The following is a 20,229-nucleotide window of genomic DNA, read 5'->3' on the forward strand; positions in this document are numbered from 1 at the left end:
GGTGTTCATGAAACAACTGATGAAACAAAGCACGCAAAATATGACAGTTTTAATTCCTTGTTTTTGCTCTCTCAAATGTGAATTTATTCATATTTGTCTTGAACTTCTTTTTTCTTCTTCTTAGATCACGTTCCAGTTCATTGCTACTTTCACTACTCTAGTGCCTTTAGTTGACTGTTCATCAGCCCTCCATGAGAAGAATGACTTGACAGAGGTAAGGCTCTGAAATATTATATAAAAACACCCATTACAGAGTTTTTACATTATTATTCTTTCTGTGTTTGATCCTAATGTCTTTTGCTTTTTTTAGATGGAGAGAGAGTTGTGTTCGGCTTCAGCTGAGTTCGAAGACTTTGTTCTACAGTTTATGGACAGGTGAGTCATTTCGTTGTGCGTGCTTCAGTATAAAACACTGTATCGCTGTGTCTTATGCCCTGTTTTATGTGTCTGTAGGTGTTTTGCATTGATTGACAGCAGCACTCTGGAGCAGACGCGCGAGGAGACGGAGACAGAGAAAATGACTCATTTAGAGAGTCTGGTGGAGCTGGGCCTTTCATCCACTTTCAGCACCATTCTGACACAGTGCTCCATGGAGATATTCAAGGTGTTTTATTATTTAATGGGATTTTTACACTTAAATTTTTTACATATCTTAACGTATTTTAGTAATTAGACTGATTTTACTAATCTTACAAATTATATCAAAAAGACAGCACAATGTAAAGTTGCACAATGTAAAGTTGTTTTGATCTATATACAGGGCTGCCAACTCTCACACAGCGTGAGACTCATTCAATTGGCACTGCTCTCACACATTTTCTCACACAGTGGAAAATCGCGAAGCAGAGAGGACACTGACACCAACAGTCAAGACAGAGCAGGTTACTTTTGATATGAAACAGAGTCTCAGCTTTCAAATTCTCTCAATTTTATTACAAAATTCAAACAATAAATACTGTTTTGGCGCTCTTAAATGTGACTTGACAGATTGCTGTAGCGCCTCAGTTCAAGCGACACATGAACCGATCATCTCTTTCTTTTTACTACTAGTTAATAGTAAATAAACATAAATGAGCGTTAGAAAGTATGTTGAAAGATGCAGTACAACCTACCGAAAGGGTTTCATGTCTCGTAATTGACCAATCAGTGTTTCAACTGCGGAAAGAGGTCAGTAAAACAGCTGGAGAACAATGTCATGTACATTTACCTCAGGAAAGCAATTTAATGACCATAGAATGTTAGTTAGCTAGAAAAATTAACTATAGAGAGGAGTATTTTGCGAAATATATGCACTATATTATATCATTATTGTATTTTTACTCAAAAAACATTATTATGAAAACAGCATTATATTAATTTGAGCTGTTAATTTTAACCTTTAATAATAATAACAGCTGACGAGGCTCCCTGTATTTTACAGCATTAGTTTCGCAAGCTTATGAATTGAAATCATGAAATTTGTGTCAAGCACTAATAAAAACAGTAGCCTACCAGTCATCGTACCTTGTAAACATTGTAAACATGTTGTCACTAAACTTAATGAAATTCTGTTTAGTTACCAAATACTTTGACAATCACAATACACTTATTTTGATGCAAGTTTGTTTTTTAAAACCCCCCACCACCACTCCAAGCCAAACCTAAAAGTTAGCAGCCCTGCTATAAATTATTTTGTGACGCTACTGTTCAAAAGATTGGAGCCAGGATTTTTTTCTTTTCTTTTTCTTTTTTAAAAGAAATTAATACTTTATTCAGCAATGAATTAAATATTATCAGAAGTGACAGTATAGACATTTGTAATGTTGTGCAAGATTTCTATTTCAAATAAATTCTGTTCTTTTGAACTTTCTATTCAAAGAATCCTGGGGAATTTTTTTTTCCATAATAGATTTAAGCAGCACAGCCGTTTTCAACATTAATAATAATAAGAGTTTTTTCTTGAGAACCAAATCAGCAAATTAGAATGATTTCTGAAGGATCACGTGACACTGAAGACTGGAGTAATGATGCTGAAAATTCAGCTTTGCCATTACAGAAATAAATTAATTTTTAAAAATATTTTACAATATTGCTGTTTTTATTGTATTTTTCAATTAAATGCAGTCTTGGTGATAAGAGACTTCTTTCAAAAACATTAACAACATTCTTACCAACCCCATACCGTTTGAACAGTAGTTTTTTTTGTTTTTTTAAACCGTGGCACTTGAAATACTCATGCACGTAAATAGACTCATATGAGGTGTTATCTGTCTATAGGTGGCTCTTGAGAAAGTCTTCAATTTTGCCACCACCAACATCTTTGAGACTCGTGTCGCAGGCAGGATGGTGGCAGACATGTGCAGAGCATCTGCTAAGGTAATACTTCCCCTTTCCCCAATTTGTGCAGACAGATGCACAACTGTGAGACCGCATTGATTCAACTCTCCTTTGCTTTGTTTCAGTGTCACCCTGCTGAGTCTCTCAGGCTGTTTGTACCACACTGCTGTAACGCCATTACTCATCTAACTGCCAGTGCGTACAAGAAAATAAATCTGTTTGTGTCATGTTGAGTGTGTGTCACCATACTTACTTGAGTTTTGGTGTATTTCAGATGAAGATGTTTTGAATGAGGAAGAACTGGATAAAGAACTGCTCTGGAGCCTTCAGCTGCTGTCTGAGGTGAACACAACACTATATCATACCACTACACATAAAAGATCTTCAGCTGTGTTCCAACATCTTGATGGCTACCTATCTAGGCAACATTTTTAGGCATCATAGCCTCTGTCCAGACTCTTAGGCTATTCTAAACAGTTGGCATTACTACTATATACCTTGTTATGATCATTTGGATCAGCCTGACATTTACATATGTTCTTCATGGATAAGTGAATAAATCAGTCATATAATGCACTGCAAAGTTTTCATCAAAATCTAAATAGATTACAAATACAAGCATGCTATCTATGCTTGTGTTAAATACTAATGTGAAATAATCTAATTAAAGTACAATTTCTGTAATATTTGTATGTTATGCTGTCATTGGCCCTCATGTCATTCCAAACATGTGTGACTTACTTTCTTCTGCCGAATATAAAATATATTTTGAAGAATGTTGGTAACCAAATTGTTTTGGTTCCCATCGACTTAAATTGTATTTTTGTCCTTATAATGGACTTCAGTGGGAACAGAAACAGTTTGGTTACCAATATTCTTCAAAATATATTTTATATTTGGCAGAAGAAAGTCATACAGCTTTGAAACAACATGAGGGTGAGTAAATGATGACAGAATCTTCATTTTTGGGTGGACTATCCATTTAAACAACTCAACTTTGAAGTTTGTCTCACATGCACTTTCCATTAGGAGGATAATGGAGACAATGCCTATAAAAAGTGTTTCAAATCAGTCGCCTTACAAGACAAGTTTAGTTTAGACACTGGACAAGGATTGTTGTCTCACATTGCCACCCCCTCTCGCTGCTCTTCAGGTGACTCGTGTGGATGGGGAAAAGCTCCTCCCGTACCGCACACAGCTGGTTCAGACTCTGCAGCTGACCCTGCGCATGCGCTGTAAACAGGGCTACACTCTGGCCTGCAACCTGCTGCACCATATCCTGCGTTCCACAGCGCTCATCTACCCCACAGACTACTGCAGTGTGCCCGGCGGCTTCAACAAACCCCTGCAAGAGTATTTGCCCATTAAGGTACTGCAAATGTGTCCAATGTTTGTGTAGGCTTGTGTAAGTGTGTAAGTCTTTTCTGTTTTCTCAAATGTAGTGGATCATTGTAGATCCCATGAGTTTTCTCTTCCTCCTTTTTTGTTCTTACCACAGGACTGGGGTCGTCCAGGGGATCTGTGGCATCTGGAGATCCAGTGGCACGTGCCCAGCGCAGAGGAGACAGCATTTGTGTTCTATGTTCTGGACCTGCTGCTGCAGCCCGAGCTCCAGCGCCTGCAGAGATACGCACAGGGAGAACAGGACATGAGCAGGTCAGAGGTCAAAAGTGCACTCTGTAATAATGGGTTTTTTTTTTTACTGTTTTTGCTAATGCTGACTTATTTCTGCTTTTAAAACAGAGATGATGTTCTTCAGAGTCTGTGTATAGTCCAGCACTGTTTGCTGGGTGCTGGCAGCATGCTGCCCCCTCTTGATGGAACCTTAGTCACAGGCCTGTAAGTCCTAAAACACACTGAGATATAGAACAATGTTCCCTCTAAGCAGTGGATGTGCAAAGAAATACACAGTACTGATTAAATCATGATTATTTAATCTTTTGTATTTAATTGTTAAAAGCGGGGGGAAAGTATATTTTAAAATGCATCATTCAAAGGTTTGAGGTCGGTACGTTTTTTTGTTTTGTTTTTTTTGCAAGAAAGTTGGTAATAAAATAGACATTGAGAATGTTAGAAAGTTTTCTATGTCAGGTAAATGTTGTTCTTTTGAGCTTTTCATTCATCAAAGAATCCTGAAAGAAAATGTATCAAGGTTTCCACAAAAATATTAAGCTGCACAACTGTTTTTAACATTGATAAGAAATGTTTCTTGAGCACCAAATCAGCAAATTAGGATGATTTCTGAAGGATCATTTGACACTGAAGACTGGAGTAGCCTAATGGTTTATTCACTGGAATAAATTACATTTTTATATACATTAAAATCATGATTTTAAATTTCACAATAGTACTGTTTATACTGTAGTTTTGATCAAATAAATGCAGCCTTGATGAGACTTCTTTCAAAAACATGTAAAAAATTCTTACCGACCCAAACTGTAGTACTTAAGTATGAATATGATTTATTATATTTTTTTTCATTTTTTTCATTCTTTCCTTTGTAGTGTTCCCAGCCTGATTAGTTTGGAGGAAACAAAGCTGTACATTGGTGTTGATTATGGTAAGCCACAACTGAGGAAGTTCTTAGTGAAACTGCTTATGAAACCTGTTGTTTTGTGTTGTTGTGATGAATGTAGTTCAGAACCTTTCAGTAAGGCTTTGCTGATTTTTCTTCAGATAAGTCCAGAGAGAACTACCGTGAGGCAATCTGTAAAGTGATGAGACAGTTGCTTCGTGAGTGCTCCTCATTTACCACACCTACTTGCACACAAAACTGCACCATAATTACCCATAATTCTTGAGACTGTCGTCCCATGCATCTTCTAATTCTCTTTTGTAGATTACATTCTGGAGCGCTCAGAGGATGACACCAAATCCCTTTTCGCCATTATCAAGGTGAGCACAGTAGATATTTGAGCAACATGAATTGATTATTGTAGGCTGTTAATTGAATGAGATCATATAGCAATAATTAGCTGTTAAAGTCTCCGGGTTTAACAGTTGCTTGTCTCCCTCAGATCATCAGTGACTTAATGCACTTCAAAGGTTCCCACAAACACGAGTTTGACTCTCGTTGGAAGAGTTTCACCCTGGTGAAGAAGTCTATGGAGAATAGGGTGTGTAGTTGGGCCTGAGCAGTCTCCTGTGCCATTTAATATTTGCAATGCATAATTGTCTTATGAATCTTCTTATTCTCTCCAGCTTCATGGGAAGAAACAGCACATCCGAGCTCTTCTGATTGACAGAGTTCTTCTACAGCATGAGGTAGGAGCCAATGTTAATAACCTGGCATAGGGAATTGGCACATAATAGATATTTTAGGCCTGTGAATATCAGATTTTCTCTACACTATTATCGTGGCCAAAATATTTCACAAGAACAATATTATGGTGATATCTATAAAAAAAAAATATATATATATATATTATTTTTTTTCAGTCACATTTATCTTTAACTTTATCTTATGTTTTCTGCTGTTTGGCCAATGCTGCAAAATTCGTAAACGTTGCGCCGTTGTCTTTTTTTTTATGTCAGGTGGCAACTGCTGGATCATGTACGAATTTGTACTATGTGTAGCTTTAACATGATACATTTTTCATTTTTTAAATATTATGATTATTGTCAATACCAGTATATTGCAACACACCTAGTAGGAAGTAAAAAAAAAAATTCTGCTCTCCACTTTTAGATGCGAAAGTTGTTGGTCGAGGGGTGTGAATACAAGACTGTTCATCAGGACCTGTTGAGGGACCTTTTGCGTCTTTCTACCAGCACCTACAGCCAGGTCTTGATTCCACATCCGCCAAATTTTACATTTAAAATAATCATTTTATTTTATATGTACTCCTGAATGTCCTTTTTTTGGGGGGGCAGGTCCGCAGCAAGGCCCAGAATGTGTTGTTCACAGCTTTGGGCACCTATAACTTCTGCTGTAGAGACATTACTCCTCGTGTCCTGGAGCTACTGGAGCCCACACGAACTGATGTCACCCAGCAACAGTTCAAGGTCTGCAATCTATAGTTTTCACTTTCTATAATTAGCACCTGCTGCATTTGTTAATTTATTTTCTTGACTTAATAACATTGTTTTTATCATATTTTGCTGTAGGGAGCATTGTACTGCTTGCTTGGGAACCATAGTGGAGTGTGCCTTGCTAACTTGCATGACTGGGACTGCATCACTCAGACATGGCCGTCTATAGTGCGCTCAGGCCTCAGCTCTGCTATGTCCCTAGAGAAACCGTCCATCGTCAGACTCTTCGATGACCTCGCAGACAAAGTCCACCGGCAGTACGAAACCATCGGCATCGATTTTTCTGTGAGCAGCTGTTTCTGTTTTGTTCATAAACATAGATATTTTGCCACTGCGGTGTGTCATTCAGACATATTTACTGTTCTGCAAAAATTTGCAGGTGAAATCCAGTAATTTCTATAGAAATCCATGTGATCTAGAATTTCGCTTAAAGGGATAGTTCATGATTTACTCACCCTGAAGCCATCCTAGGTGTATATGACATTCTTCTTTCAGACGAATACAATCGGAGTTATATAAAAAAAAATTCCTGGCTCTTCCAAGCATCATAATGGCAGTGAATGGCTGTAAGTCTTTGGAAGTCCATCAAAGCGAATCTATTCATTATTAAAGTGCTCCACGGCTCTGCGGGGGTTAAAAAAGGCCTTCTGAAGTGAAGCGATGTATTAGTGTAAGAAAAATATGTAACGTAATGACGAACGCGTTTGCCCAGCCCTGTTTGTTTGAACCGCGAGATGCGTCAATTGCTGTCATTACGTTGTGCGTCAAGTTCAAGGGTTTCACTTTTGGCGTAAATCGATGCGTACAGCCGTCTGCTGGAAGCTAGTTATTTTAGTCGATAAAGTTTTAAATATGGATATTTTTCTTACACTTTTCATTTTTGGGTGAACTATCCCTTTAAGGGGAAAATATTTCCCCATGCAGGTTTCACAACAGGTTCAAGTTGGTACTTCATAAATCGCAACACTCTTGACAATAGACAATGGAACTTTTTGACTGAAAAAGTTTGCAGAAATTTTGCTATCACCTTTAGGCTATGTGTATGGTGTAAAACGACAGCAATCTTATTTTGTAAGACCTATGTTTCCCTTGATGAATCTGTAGGTACCTGAGAGTGCGGTTTTTCTAGGCCGAAGCCTCACCGATTCAAGGCAACCCATTCCATACATTGGGACCCCCGTAGACCAGGAGCTGGAGCAAGGGCTGGCACTTCAACAAGACAAAAACCAGGATGCAGAGCAGTAAGTGCTGAACGCATACAGACTCACAACGTTTACTACTCATTTAACATGGTGTGGTAAATCTTCGCTGTTCCCTCTTCCAGGAAATATGAAACCCTTTTGAAAGATCTGTTGGAATGTCTAAATGAGAGGGATCTGTAAGTATTAAATAGATGTTTAAAAGTGCTACGTTTTTACAAATGTAGACACATAAAAACATCACTCATTTGTGAATATGCTATTTTGTGTGTTATCAGGCCTTGGAAGTTTGAGCACATTGCTATTGGCTTCCTGTCTCTACTGCTAAGAGATGACTATCCTCTCCCGGCTCCTGCGGTGCTCTTCTTTATACGGAGCCTTAACCATGATGCGCTGGTTGTTCGCAAGGTTGGTGGAATCCTGTTATTTAGTTAATTTTATATTAAATTCCTATATATCAGGGGTGGCCATTCCTGCAGCGTTAGCTCCAACCTTTTCCAATATACACTACCGTTCACAGGATTAGGGTCGGTAAGATTTGTAAAAAAAAGAAAAGAAAAGTAAAGTCTCTTACGATCACCAAGGTTGCATTTATTTGATCAAGATACAGTAAAATCAGTAATATTGTTAAATATTATTGCAATTCAAACTAACTGTTTTATATTTTAAAATGTAATTAAACTACGTGGCAACTCCGTGTAAACTACAAAAAGGCAAATTTGTGAAAACAGTGATGTCATGTGTATTATGTGTTCAGTCTATAGGCGAGTAGTTTCTCTTTACAAATTGACATCGCCAACTGCTGGCCTGACACGCATAATACAGCATTTTTAGTCGTTTTCACAGATCCATGTGAACCAGGATCATTTGGACAACGCTGTCGTCTGTATGGGATAAACTTTTTAGCACATTGTTGTTGTGTAAACGTATCCTAATATGCTGATAAATTTCTTCTTATTGGTAAAAATTGTTGTGCTGCTTAATTTTTGGGGGGAAAACGATGCATTGTATGAATGGAAAGAACAGGCTTCTTTTTTTTTTTTCTTTTTTTTTTAATTGCACATTTTTCTGTGACTTGATCAATTTAATGCATCTTGCTGAATACAATAATTAATAAATAAAAAAACGAATCTTACTGTCCCCAACTTTTTAAATGGTTGTGTATGGTAGTCTGTTATATAGTTAAAACCATTGTGTAAATTGTATATTAATTGGTTTTGCTTCCAATGCTCACTGATATAGATGGCGATTGCCGCTGTGGCAGGCATACTGAAACAGCTGAAGAGACCACGCAAGAAAATACCTGTTACTCCTTGTGATATAAGTGAGTAAACATCCCTGTGAAAACAAATAAATCGTACAATTAATTGAGGAGATGATTAAATTACTCTTCACTTCACATCCATCTGTTGGTCCATCTGCAAGGTTTCAGTATCTGTGGAAGGAACAATTACAAATGTGGTGCTTTGCAGGTAGTGTAACTGAGCCGGAGGGGCTGGTGGCAGGAGACAGGCCGGGGAACGACTGGCTGCAGTACCACGGTGACAGCCTGCCGAAAACCCAGCAGGACTGGGACAATTTCCGCTTTGTAGAAAAGACACACTGGGGCTACTACTGCTGGCCAAAGTAAACCCTCTCAGCCTCTGATCACTGTATGATTCAGTCTAAATCTGTGCTTCCAGCCTTTTTTCCTCACTCTCTCTGTTGCTTTGCTCATAGGAAGTTGATGCTATATGCCCCAGAAGCAGAGCAGCCTAAGGATCTTGCTGCTGAGAACATGAATGAGGTATACATGGACATATCTCAACTGTCCTTCCCTACACTTTGTTTTCCTGATGAACTTGTAACTATGTAAACTATTTTCCAACAGAGGGAACGCATCATCTATGACCATTTCACAGACCCAGTGTTTATCAAACAGCTCATCGAGTTCCTGTCCCTTGAGGACCGAAAGGGCAAAGACAAGTTCAATCCTCGTCGCTTCTGTCTCTTCAAGGTACAAGCATCCTAAGGCAATAATCATGAATTCCAATTGATGAATCTGAAACTGAGACAATATTGTCATATTAAATAGTCAAGTATAATAACCTATATATATATATATATATATATATATATATATATATATATATATATATATTGTTCAGACATTTGAGCTCAGTAAGATTTTTGTTTTTGTTTTTTTCAATTTATTGCATCCTTGCTGAATAAAAGTGTTAATTTAATATATAAAAGAACCTTACTGACCTCAAACCTTTGAACAGTAGTGTAATGCTGTGCCAAAACAAATGGCAAATCTTTTCCTCACAATTTTGCATTGATTTGTGCTCCTTTATTCAATCAATTTTCTTTGGTTATTTATGTGCATTCATTCGTATTTCCTACAGTTCAGGTCATTTAAATGTGTAAACTCTGCAATCAGTGTGGTCAGAGACGTGAAGCGAACAGCATGAGACAATTTAAACAAAGCATATTCACTCTCACATGTTTGACAACGTTTCATTCACAACCCAATAATTGTATTATGATGCATTGTAGTGTATTGAGTTGTGACTTGTGTGATGTGTTTCATACCCGGCTCTTAATTAAAATACGTTGAATGGCCTTGATGTAAGCTGTAGAATTATTTTTAGATGTGCCTGTACATCCTGTTAACAAGTCACTGTTTGTCCTGGATATTTGCTAACAGTGTCCCCTGCACTAGGGTGCATACATAAGTACATTAAGATAGTTGAAAGGATATGTTCAATCCCCGCATAATTCAGCTGGCTTCTATTTTTGTAGTTCTCAGCAAAGAGAAAACATTTAAAATGTAGCATTTATTGGATCGTTATCATCCTGTTTATGTTAACTGATTTCAGCAGTTTTATTGCAGTTTCCCCTTCTGTAATTCCCAAACCAAGAGGTCGCACAGAATTTGAGGATGCATTTAATAAAGGATTTGTGGAGAGCAGTAAATACAGTTGTGCTCCTAGCCACATCTCTGCACTTTTACCAGCTCATAATCCTGCCTCTCTCACCTGCCGTACAAATTATTACAAAATACAGATGGCTTGCTTTCTCATTCAATGCCCACAGGGACTTTTCCGGAACTACAGTGATGCCTTCCTGCCTGTTCTAAAGCCTCATATGGAGCGGCTGGCAGATGACTCTCACGAGAGCACCCAGCGCTGTGTGGCTGAGATCATCGCAGGCCTGGTTAGAGGCAGCAAGCACTGGAGCTTTGGCAAGGTGAGCCCCGCTGCAAGTTTGAGGGATGCACTAAAATTAGGGCGCCACGGAGATGTTTAACCATAATCACATTTGAAACCCCTCTCTCTCACACATAGGTGGAGGCATTATGGGCATTCCTGATTCCTTTGATGCGAACAGCACTGTCCAAGATTACTGTTGAGACCTACGCTGACTGGGGTACCTGTGTGGCCACTGCCTGTGTATGTCACATCTTAACTATGTTGAATTTTTTGCCACATAATTCACTACCGGAACCAACAGCAAATGATCATGAAAACATAAATGGACTTAAAGGGATAGTTCACCCAAAAATGTTAATTCTGTCATCATTTACTCACCCTCAAGTTGTTTCAAACCTGTATGAATTTCTTTTTTTCTGCTGAACACAAAAGAAGATATTATAAAAAAAAATCTGTAACCAAACAGTTGATGGACCCCAATGACTTCCATAGTAGGAAAAAAAAAATACTATGGAAGTCAATGGGGTCCATCAACTGTTTGGTTACAGACATTTTTCAAAATATCTTCTTTTGTGTTCAGCAGAAAAAAAGAAATTCATACAGGTTTGAAACAACTTGAGGGTGAGTAAATGATGACAATTTTCATTTTTGGGTGAACTATCCCTTTAAGGGGAAAAAAGAAAAAATATCTATATAATATTTTTAAAAAGAAATTAATGCTTTTATTCAGCAAGGTTGCGTAAAATTTTTTCTTTCTAATACATGTGACATTTAAATTGCTATTGAAGCTATGAAAACAACTAACTGTTGGTGTTTGATGTTTTCAGGAGAGCCGAGATCCACGAAAGCTCCACTGGCTTCTCGAGATGCTGATGGAGTGTCCTCTCAGCGGGGAAGGTGGATCCTTTGTAGATGCCTGGTTAGTGTATATTGTGTTTAGGTTCATGGGCCAATTCTGACACCATTCAGACTTTAAATGCATACCTGATATTTACCCTGATCTCTCTCTTATCTCTCTCTCTCTCTCGTAGCCATCTGTATGTGCTTCAGGGTGGTCTGGCACAGCAGGAGTGGAGGGTCCCAGAGCTGCTACACAGATTGCTGAGTTACCTGGAGCCCAAACTCACTCAGGTTTATAAGAATGTGAGAGAGCGCATCGGCAGGTAGGTCTGCGGTTAGAGCCGTCACTGTAATCTAAAAATACACTAGCAGTTCCACTGATTCCCTGTTGTCATGATTTCTTTACTTGCAGTGTGCTGACGTACATTTTCATGATTGATGTCAACCTGCCATGTACTCTGCCTACTAAGTCCCCACACATCGCTGAGTTTACCGAAAGGGTCTTGTCTCAGCTGAAGCCCCTGATCGAGGGGGACGAAGAGATCCAGAACCACGTGGTGGAAGAGAACGGAGTGGGAGAGCAGGACGAGAGGACACAGGCCATTAAACTCTTTAAAACGGTTCTGAAGTGGCTGATGGCCAGTGCGGGGCGCTCCTTCTCTACACCAGTACCTCAGCATCTACAGCTGCTGCCCCTGCTTTTTAAGGTTTCAGATACTCTCTCTATATCTCTATCTTAGCGTATGCTCATCTTTTATCCATTTGTGTGGAGTGCTCTTAAGTGGAATGCTGACTTTCACTCTGTGCCTGTTTCTCTCCATCTACAGATTGCTCCTGTAGAAAACGATGACAGCTATGATGAGCTGAAGAGAGATGCAAAGACGTGTCTGTCCCTCATGTCTCAGGGTCTCCTCTATCCTCAGCAGATCCCTCTGGTACTGAAGGTGCTCCATGAGGTGAGGCCTCAGCCGTGCCGGACACATAACAGGACAGCAATTCAAGGCCGAATTTGACTTTGACTCATTTTTCACTCAAGATGTTAAATAAAAAGGTTGTCAGTAAAGTGGAAATAAAATATAAATATTTGATTCAATCTTTAAAACACAAAATAAAGTTGCATTTGAAGTAGCTTCTAAAATTACTGAAACTGAAACAGGGTTCCCACGGATCCTTAAAAAGTCTTAAATTAGCTTTTTTTTTTTTTAAGGCCATAAAGTCTTAAGTCGTCTTTTTACCTATGAAAGGTCTTACATTTTTGATGACACTTTGACTTAAAAACTGAAGTAAAAATGTAAGTTATACAGACATATTAAAAAGATTAATAAAAATGACAAAAGCACATAAAAAAAATCACTACAACTTACACTAAAATGAAGACCTGAAAATAAAATCTAATAAAAAATATGAATAGTTATAATTTACAAATAATACTAAAATAACACTGGTAATGTTAATAAATACAATTTGCATATTTTAAAACATACTCAGACTTTCGAAAAACCCTATAATAATTGTAATTATAATTATTTTTTATAATTTTATTATATCATTTATCTATAAATGTATTTATTACTTACCCAGTTCTAGTGAGTACTGTTTGCTGTGGAATCATAAGATTCTTGTTATATTTTCAGATCGCTGGCATCAGCTCTTGGCATGCACGATTCTCAGTGCTAACATACCTCCAGATAATGGTGTTCTATAATCTGTTCACCATACTGAGCACCGAGCAGGCTGTTCAGGACGTAAGAGCACTGGTCATCAGGCTACTGGAGGATGAGCAGCTGGAGGTACCTTCTGGGCAACACTGAATAAATGATGATGCCAGCATGACAGTTTATGCACCCTTGTTCATTCAACCTTCATCTCTTTGCATCTCTGTGCCGTAGGTGAGAGAGATGGCTGCCACCACTCTCAGCGGCTTCCTGCAGTGTAACTTCTTGGCAATGGATGCCTCCATGCAGACTCACTTTGAGGCTCTATGCAAAACCAGATTGCCCAAAAAGAGGAAAAGAGAATTGGGCTCTGTGGTGGATACCATTCCTTCAGTTGGTATGATCACGCTTTAATCACATGCAGTGCTGTAATTGTTTGGATCGTAACCATGGCACAACAGTAGCTTTTATGCCCATAGAATTTAAGTTCCCATTCCCTCATTCCCTCTGTCTTATCCTGTTACAAAAAGGCACGAAACACCTGTACATAAAAACAATAAATTATTCTTTTTTTTGTTTTTATATTTTTATGTACATATTTTTTGATGAAACATAAGTTCACTTGATAAGCAAAACTTGCATTTATTTGATTAAAAATACAGTAAAAACAACAAAATTGTTAAATGTTATTAAAATATAAAATAACTGTTTTCTATTTTAATAGATATATATATATTTTTTTTGTCTTAATCTGTTCCCCTGTACTTTTCTTCCAAGGAATACAGGGCTTTAATATATTTTAAAATATAATTAATTCCTGTGATGCAAAGCTGAATTTTCAGCATCATTACTCTAGTCTTCAGTGTCACATGATCATTCAAAAATCATTTGAATTTGCTGCTCAAGAAACATTTCTTCTGATCAACGATGTTGAAAAAATGTTGAGCTGCTTAATATTTTTGTGGAAACCATGATGCATTTTTTAAGGTTCTTTGATGAATAGAAAGTTCAAAAGAAAGTTCAAAAGAACAGCATTTATTTGTATAAGAAATATAAAGTAAGAGTCTTCACTGTCACTTTTGGTCAATTTAATGTGTCCTCGCTGAATAAAAGAAAATTCAACTAAAGCACACAGATATTTTTTTATTAAAAGATTATACCACATGTATTTTTAATTGACTATTAGAAAAAATGTTAATCTGTCCTCAGATCTGGTGCGGCGTCACGCCGGAGTGCTGGGAATCAGCGCTTGCATCTTATCCAGCCCGTATGATGTCCCGACCTGGATGCCTCAGCTCCTCATGGACCTCAGCGCTCACCTCAACGACACGCAGCCTATCGAGGTACACGGCTCGTCACTACAAACACAATTGCTTTCTGTCTCCCTCTTGTGCGCTTCGCTCTTAGGGCCCATTAAATCTAACAAAAATCAATACAAGCCTCTCTCCGTCTGATTTAGATGACCGTGAAAAAGACTCTGTCTAATTTCCGCCGCACTCATCACGACAACTGGCTGGAGCACAAGCAGCAGTTCACGGACGACCAGCTCGTGGTGCTCACAGACCTTCTCGTGTCACCTTGCTACTATGCATAGATTGGGTATGTTACCCAAGACGCTCATTTAAGCAAACCGCCAGCCTAGGAAGTTAATCCTGTGATGCCCAACACAGCCATACTGATTTAGACTGTTTTAGTCTATAAAAGCTGCTTAATTGCGTGATTGTGACCTGATCATATTTTATCTGTTTCTTTTCAGGTTGAAACAATGTTTCTGCAGGTTTTAGTTATTTCTTTTTTTTTTTTTTTTTACTTTATATTCAAATAAAATAGGAGGGCAGGAGGCACGTATAGGCATGAAGGAGTCGAATGGAGTACACAGACACGAAGCGAGCGATTCAACGACTTAGAAATATACTCTGTACGTACTGTTTGTATGTATATATCTAGCCCATATTTTTGCATTTCAACTATACTTAATATTTAAGGTTTACCAGCGCAGGGATGTACTGCCTGCAGTCTGTAATATTGTTGTACAGATAGATGATTTTCCCCCCCTCTCTAATCCTGTGTTGACATTAAAAGTGTGATGAAGGACAGAATGCCTATGGGTTGCCCCATAAATCCAACTCCAAAGCCCCCATCATGCTCTCTTGATGTGAGATTCTCAGTGATCTGAGCATGTTTAGAATTGTCAAAACCACTTTTCCCCATTTCACTGGGATATTTTTTCATCATTTAGCATTTTGTTTTTTCTTTAAGCCTTTTACAGCTAGCAGCATGTGATTCTTGGTTGAGTGACATAGAGACAGCATCTTTTCGACTTAAATCTCCATGGTATTCGGATGCGGCATGCACCTCTTTGGCTGTTATTGCTCTATGCTAGACTGGCATCAGTAACTTGATGAAGTATATATTGGGGCTGAGCCCTCCTATTTTTTATCATTACATGAGGACGCAAGTCTGAGTACTGTGACGTTATTGTAGGAAGGTAGCTTTGACATTGTCCTGTAGCTCTCTGCTCACTTGCCATCACAACAGGGTTTTGTTTTGTGTCCTATGTGTTTGTGTATTCATTTGTGTATGTATGCATTTGTGTATTGTACATATGCATTTATCTATGCATAAACGACTGACACGTGTTCTATCAAGAACGGCCTGACCAGATTTAGTGTGAGAATTGTGCGAGTTTGTGGAAGGCGGCGGGATACACATGCATGTTGGTTTGAGTGTGCATGTTTGTAGTTTGACCAAATTATGGCGGGGTGATGATGTTTTGAGCCATTAGTTATTGGCAAGTGACAAATTCCGGGATTGTTTTTGTTCTTCTGTCACAATTCACTCCAGCCTCAGTACAAAACCACTTAAGATTGTTCTCTGAATCACACACAGCGCCAGGAAGGGCTTCAGGTTCTACCAAGGTTAGTTCTGTTTTACATTTGGGAGTGTACATAACAGAAACATTATTTAGCTTAATGCCAAAACTGCAGTGATTTTTTTCTGATTCCCTCTCTCTATTTTTTTTTTTTTTTTTTTGATGTTTGCTTCATATTACTCTCAAGGCCAATAAATGAATTTTTGTTTTTAACAAATTAAAAATGCAAACATTGTTTTTCCCCATAATATTATAATCTCGCAATATGTCAAAGTCCTTATTAACTAGTATAATTATACTAAACAAAAACTCTTGGGAGACATTAGCATTTGGAACATTGTAGTAAATTCAGGAAAGATCCAGTACACAATGTTATCGCTACAACAACAGAGTGGAGTTGTAACTATTCAGACAAAGTATCCTTAATAAAGAAAGTGATTGACGTGAATCTCACAAATTCAGTTTGAAACATTCCAAAAAGTTTTCATCTGGTTTCACAGACAGGGCTTGGAATAGGCCTTAGTTAAATTAGTTAACTAAATAATTAAATAAAATAATTACATTTTATTAATAAAATAAAAAAAACACACCTTGAGGCAAAACAATGACACTGATATATTTTAAGATATGTGGAAGTTGCTTTGAGTAAAACAAGCTCAAACATGAATTTTAGTCTTGGATTAGGTTTAAGCCTTGTCTGTGAAACCGGCCAATGGTATTGTTTTGTTTTTATAAAGGAAAATTTGAGGACCCAGTGAGTTTTCTTTTTTACTGATATAATCATAATTATAATGAACCCACACATACCAGAAACATGTACCATGTTACAGTAAAAAAGTGCAAAGACTTAATAGTATGTTAATGGAATTTGGTAAAGCATACCTAAATGCCATTCAAATAATGTTACACAAAGCAAAAATAAATCTTAATGGTCTCAAGAACATGTTTCATGTTATCAAATTCATAAATTATATATATATATTTAAGTGACAAACATATTCATGAGATTCACCCTTCCATGGTTTATTTGAAGATAAGGAACTTTAGAAATAAATAAGAAATGGCTTTGTAATATATTCAAGTTTCCTCAGTAGAATAACTTTTACATTTTCATGGACAGCAATGACTTATATATATTACAGCATACACTGAAATCCATTTAAGTACCTGATTTGTTTCTCAATGTTCAACACAAAAGACAAATAATGTGAAACGTCACGTCATAAAAATCAAGTGTTCAGAAAAGAGACCTTGGATAATTCTATTGAAAGAACAGAAAAGTACTGGTTATCTAATGCTTTACCAGGTAACAGGGTTTAGTTTGCATCAGCTGTCATAGTTGATAAATGAGGAAGAAATTAACTAAATTCCTGAGTTCTTCAGAAGATTAAGGACAACATAGACAATAGCAGATCACTCCATCTCCTGCTCCTGCAGCTCCTTCACAAGACGCTCCAAAGAGAACAGGTGATCATCGAAGTCTTCAGGAACTAGTTGCCTGAGGGCATCGGCGAGCTGAAACAGGTAATCTGTATTCTTGCCACTGGGACCTACAGACTTCACAATCTGCTGAGCAATTGTCTCCAAAGGCGCTGGGCCAAGGTAATTTGGGTTGTTAAAGGATCCGATGTAGAGCAACGTGTCCTGCATTGGTTGGTGTTCTTCATCTTTGGGATGAAATGTAACTGTGATCACCCCATACCCCCCTTTTTCTCTGTAGTCGAGATACTCTTTCACTTCCTTTTCTTGGCCTGATGGCAACTTATAAGCAACACCCCATACGCATCCCTACAGGAAAGAGGAGAGTGAACGAACACACACACACACACACAGTTTGGATTATTCGTGCATGTGAATGAAATGCATGTATATCTAATGCTATCATTAAATGAAAATATTACAAATATAATTAAAAAAGGCACTTCCCATGAACCATACACAACGGTCTGAAACTTAAATATTTATATTTTTAAATAAACGGTAAGTGAAAGTGCGTTTAAATCTCAGATGTTGATTGTCAACCTCAGGAAGTCAAAATAAAACTGATAACGTATTTTAAAAAAAATAAAATAATTCAAGTTAATTGAAAAATAAAGACAACGTATAAAAGGTTGTTTAATAATTAATCTATTTAAAAATCAATAAAGAACAAAATTAGGCAGGAAAGCATACTTAAATGTCATTAAGATAATACTACATGATGCAAAAATAATTTGTAATGGTCCAAAGAACATAAATGAGAAAATAGACTATTCATTGTATAAAAAAACTGCATAATCACCATTTAAGGTGGGATACAGACATGGGATGTGTTTAAAACTAGATGCATTTCATGATAGTTTGTTAGATTAATAAAAAAAAACTCTGATAAAACAAAGTGAATATACACAATGTATAAAAGTACTGAATAATCCACATTTTAAGGTGAGATACAGACATTTGATGTGTTTAAAACTAGATACAGTCAGTGCTGGGTAGAAACTGGTTACATGTAATCTGGATTACATGGGCTAATCAGATTCCGAAAATTAAATACTTGTAATTAGATTATATTGCATTTTTTAAAAATCAGACTACAGTAACTTTTTTACATGATTACTTAATATTCACAAATTGGCATTAAATTATTAAGAATTAATTAACTCCCTAATTATTATTTCTTTTAAAATTTCCTTTCTAAAAAACCTACTGCTTATATATGTTTAGAAAGTCTTCCAGTTTTATGGAATGGCACACAGACCGACTAGTCATGTGCATATAAATACATTTAAAATTGAGAGGCCACACAGCATTTATAAACACATAAAATATTGTTTGTTTTTTTAGTTAGTGTTTGTTTTATTTTTATTTTATTTTATTTTATTTTGAACCCCCTGCAGTTCATTCCCAAACCCTAATTTGGGAAACCGTGCCATAATGCAATGTTTCAAAATAGTTAGGTCAAAAGTAATCTAAAACCTTAAATTTGTAATGTAATAGTTACTAACTACAATTTTTATCATGTAGGCTAATTGTATTCAGTAATGGACTACAATTTGCAAGTAATCATCCCAGCACTGGATACATTTTAATGCTAGGGAATTAACTATATAATTACTGTTAGATAATGTTAATCAAAATATCCAATGTCTAAAAAAAATTGCTTCCAAAGAAAAACAAGTCATGGGTGATGGGTCAAAAAAGTGGAATGTCGGCATTTTATTGGCTTCAGTTCGGCCGTATAAAGGTAACGTTAGCAGTATTTCATTACCTCAGGATCCTCTATTAATGTCACCACTCGCCCAGGCTGAAATAAAATCAATAAGAAATAAGAGTGTTAATCGTCCTGTGTTAAGTGCTCTGTCATCCTTAAAGGTCACTATATGACTGGGCACATGCTGTTGATCAACTCGTATGACTTTGATAGGGAATAATCGGGTCCATACCTTTCCAGGCACCCCTCGATGATCCGTACTTCCCTGCCAGAACCTGCGACTAAAACCTTTGACGAAACCCACTCGTTTCTCCTCGTACGGGAAGTCAACTTTCCAAATCAAAGATCCGTAACCAAAAACCCACATCTTTGCTGCTTTCTGCTCACGGTGTGTCTTCGGAACACATGCTCGACAGCCTCGACTTATATGTAGATGCCGGACGTGTTTTACTGGGCCTGTGTGCCACTGACGAGTCTGGTTAGGTATGTGTTGACAGGGTTGGCATAACGTTAGGTGTTATTAGTATTACTGAAGATTTCAAAAGAAACACATACTTGTCAAGGGCAGATACAGATCCAGCAGAAGACGCCTCGCATCAAGTTTCTTCTCTTGACGTTGTTTGACGTCTAATTTACAAGTTGTCATAAAAACAGCGTTTTATTGTTTACAAAAATCAACGTTAAAATCTGTACGCCATTAGTTGAAGGTATAAACCATAGACTGTATAAACTGGATAATTGGGAGATATCATTTTTCAAAATAAAAGCCAGTTTACCGGCTTTATAAGTAAACGCTTAAGTTACAATAAATCACCGTGGTAAGCAGAATATCCACCAACATATTTAATACAGCACAGTAGTAATAATTTTCGAATTCTTACACTAATAACTATAGCTGTTGTAGCAATGGATTTCTGATGAAACCTAT

At 37.3% G+C, this 20,229-nt stretch overlaps 2 protein-coding genes and 1 long non-coding RNA gene across 4 annotated transcripts in view; 2 read left to right on the forward strand and 1 right to left on the reverse strand.

Moving 5' to 3' along the window:
* The window catches only part of psme4b (proteasome activator subunit 4b), a 30,435-nt gene extending 13,520 nt beyond the window's left edge, over positions 1-16,915 (forward strand). For both annotated transcript variants that reach the window (XM_082152628.1, XM_082152629.1), the window contains 35 exons: positions 125-214; positions 311-375; positions 454-604; positions 2,257-2,355; positions 2,442-2,511; positions 2,591-2,658; positions 3,470-3,685; positions 3,815-3,972; positions 4,060-4,155; positions 4,821-4,876; positions 4,993-5,049; positions 5,156-5,211; positions 5,334-5,432; positions 5,518-5,580; positions 6,005-6,100; positions 6,190-6,321; positions 6,424-6,633; positions 7,453-7,589; positions 7,673-7,726; positions 7,826-7,955; positions 8,790-8,871; positions 9,020-9,173; positions 9,267-9,333; positions 9,418-9,543; positions 10,626-10,778; positions 10,877-10,981; positions 11,569-11,660; positions 11,773-11,904; positions 11,994-12,288; positions 12,409-12,537; positions 13,216-13,371; positions 13,471-13,633; positions 14,446-14,579; positions 14,696-14,835; positions 14,993-16,915. In XM_082152628.1, the coding sequence (XP_082008754.1) occupies positions 125-214; positions 311-375; positions 454-604; positions 2,257-2,355; positions 2,442-2,511; positions 2,591-2,658; positions 3,470-3,685; positions 3,815-3,972; positions 4,060-4,155; positions 4,821-4,876; positions 4,993-5,049; positions 5,156-5,211; positions 5,334-5,432; positions 5,518-5,580; positions 6,005-6,100; positions 6,190-6,321; positions 6,424-6,633; positions 7,453-7,589; positions 7,673-7,726; positions 7,826-7,955; positions 8,790-8,871; positions 9,020-9,173; positions 9,267-9,333; positions 9,418-9,543; positions 10,626-10,778; positions 10,877-10,981; positions 11,569-11,660; positions 11,773-11,904; positions 11,994-12,288; positions 12,409-12,537; positions 13,216-13,371; positions 13,471-13,633; positions 14,446-14,579; positions 14,696-14,830 (4,026 nt within the window). In that variant the 3' untranslated portion in view covers positions 14,831-14,835; positions 14,993-16,915. The remainder of the gene's footprint in view (positions 1-124; positions 215-310; positions 376-453; positions 605-2,256; positions 2,356-2,441; positions 2,512-2,590; positions 2,659-3,469; positions 3,686-3,814; positions 3,973-4,059; positions 4,156-4,820; positions 4,877-4,992; positions 5,050-5,155; positions 5,212-5,333; positions 5,433-5,517; positions 5,581-6,004; positions 6,101-6,189; positions 6,322-6,423; positions 6,634-7,452; positions 7,590-7,672; positions 7,727-7,825; positions 7,956-8,789; positions 8,872-9,019; positions 9,174-9,266; positions 9,334-9,417; positions 9,544-10,625; positions 10,779-10,876; positions 10,982-11,568; positions 11,661-11,772; positions 11,905-11,993; positions 12,289-12,408; positions 12,538-13,215; positions 13,372-13,470; positions 13,634-14,445; positions 14,580-14,695; positions 14,836-14,992) is intronic.
* A 195-nt stretch (positions 16,916-17,110) lies between these two features.
* Positions 17,111-20,122, reverse strand: chac2 (ChaC, cation transport regulator homolog 2 (E. coli)). Its single transcript, XM_082152631.1, has 3 exons — positions 19,534-20,122; positions 19,359-19,394; positions 17,111-17,896 (listed from the first exon to the last, which is right to left on the reverse strand). The coding sequence occupies exons 1-3, from the start codon at positions 19,666-19,668 to the stop codon at positions 17,522-17,524; spliced, it is 546 nt and encodes a 181-aa protein (XP_082008757.1). The 5' UTR covers positions 19,669-20,122; the 3' UTR covers positions 17,111-17,521.
* LOC309485696 lies at positions 17,906-18,907 on the forward strand. The gene is made up of 2 exons (XR_014201259.1): positions 17,906-18,218; positions 18,510-18,907. It is a non-coding gene; the product is annotated as an uncharacterized lncRNA (long non-coding RNA).
* Positions 20,123-20,229: the final 107 nt, after the last annotated feature.

The sequence above is a fragment of the Leuciscus leuciscus genome (assembly GCF_965113295.1).
Source record: "Leuciscus leuciscus genome assembly, chromosome: 21".
NCBI lineage: Eukaryota > Metazoa > Chordata > Actinopteri > Cypriniformes > Leuciscidae > Leuciscus > Leuciscus leuciscus.

What these genes read in the sequence shown, in the direction of transcription:
- chac2 (XM_082152631.1), bottom strand. Translation starts at nt 19,668, where the DNA reads ATGTGGGTTTTTGGTTACGGATCTTTGATTTGGAAAGTTGACTTCCCG. An exon ending in ATCGAGGGGTGCCTGGAAAG is followed by an intron (nt 19,395 to 19,533) that starts GTATGGACCCGA and finishes ATTTTATTTCAG; the next exon opens with CCTGGGCGAGTGGTGACATT. An exon ending in CATTAATAGAGGATCCTGAG is followed by an intron (nt 17,897 to 19,358) that starts GTAATGAAATAC and finishes TCTTTCCTGTAG; the next exon opens with GGATGCGTATGGGGTGTTGC.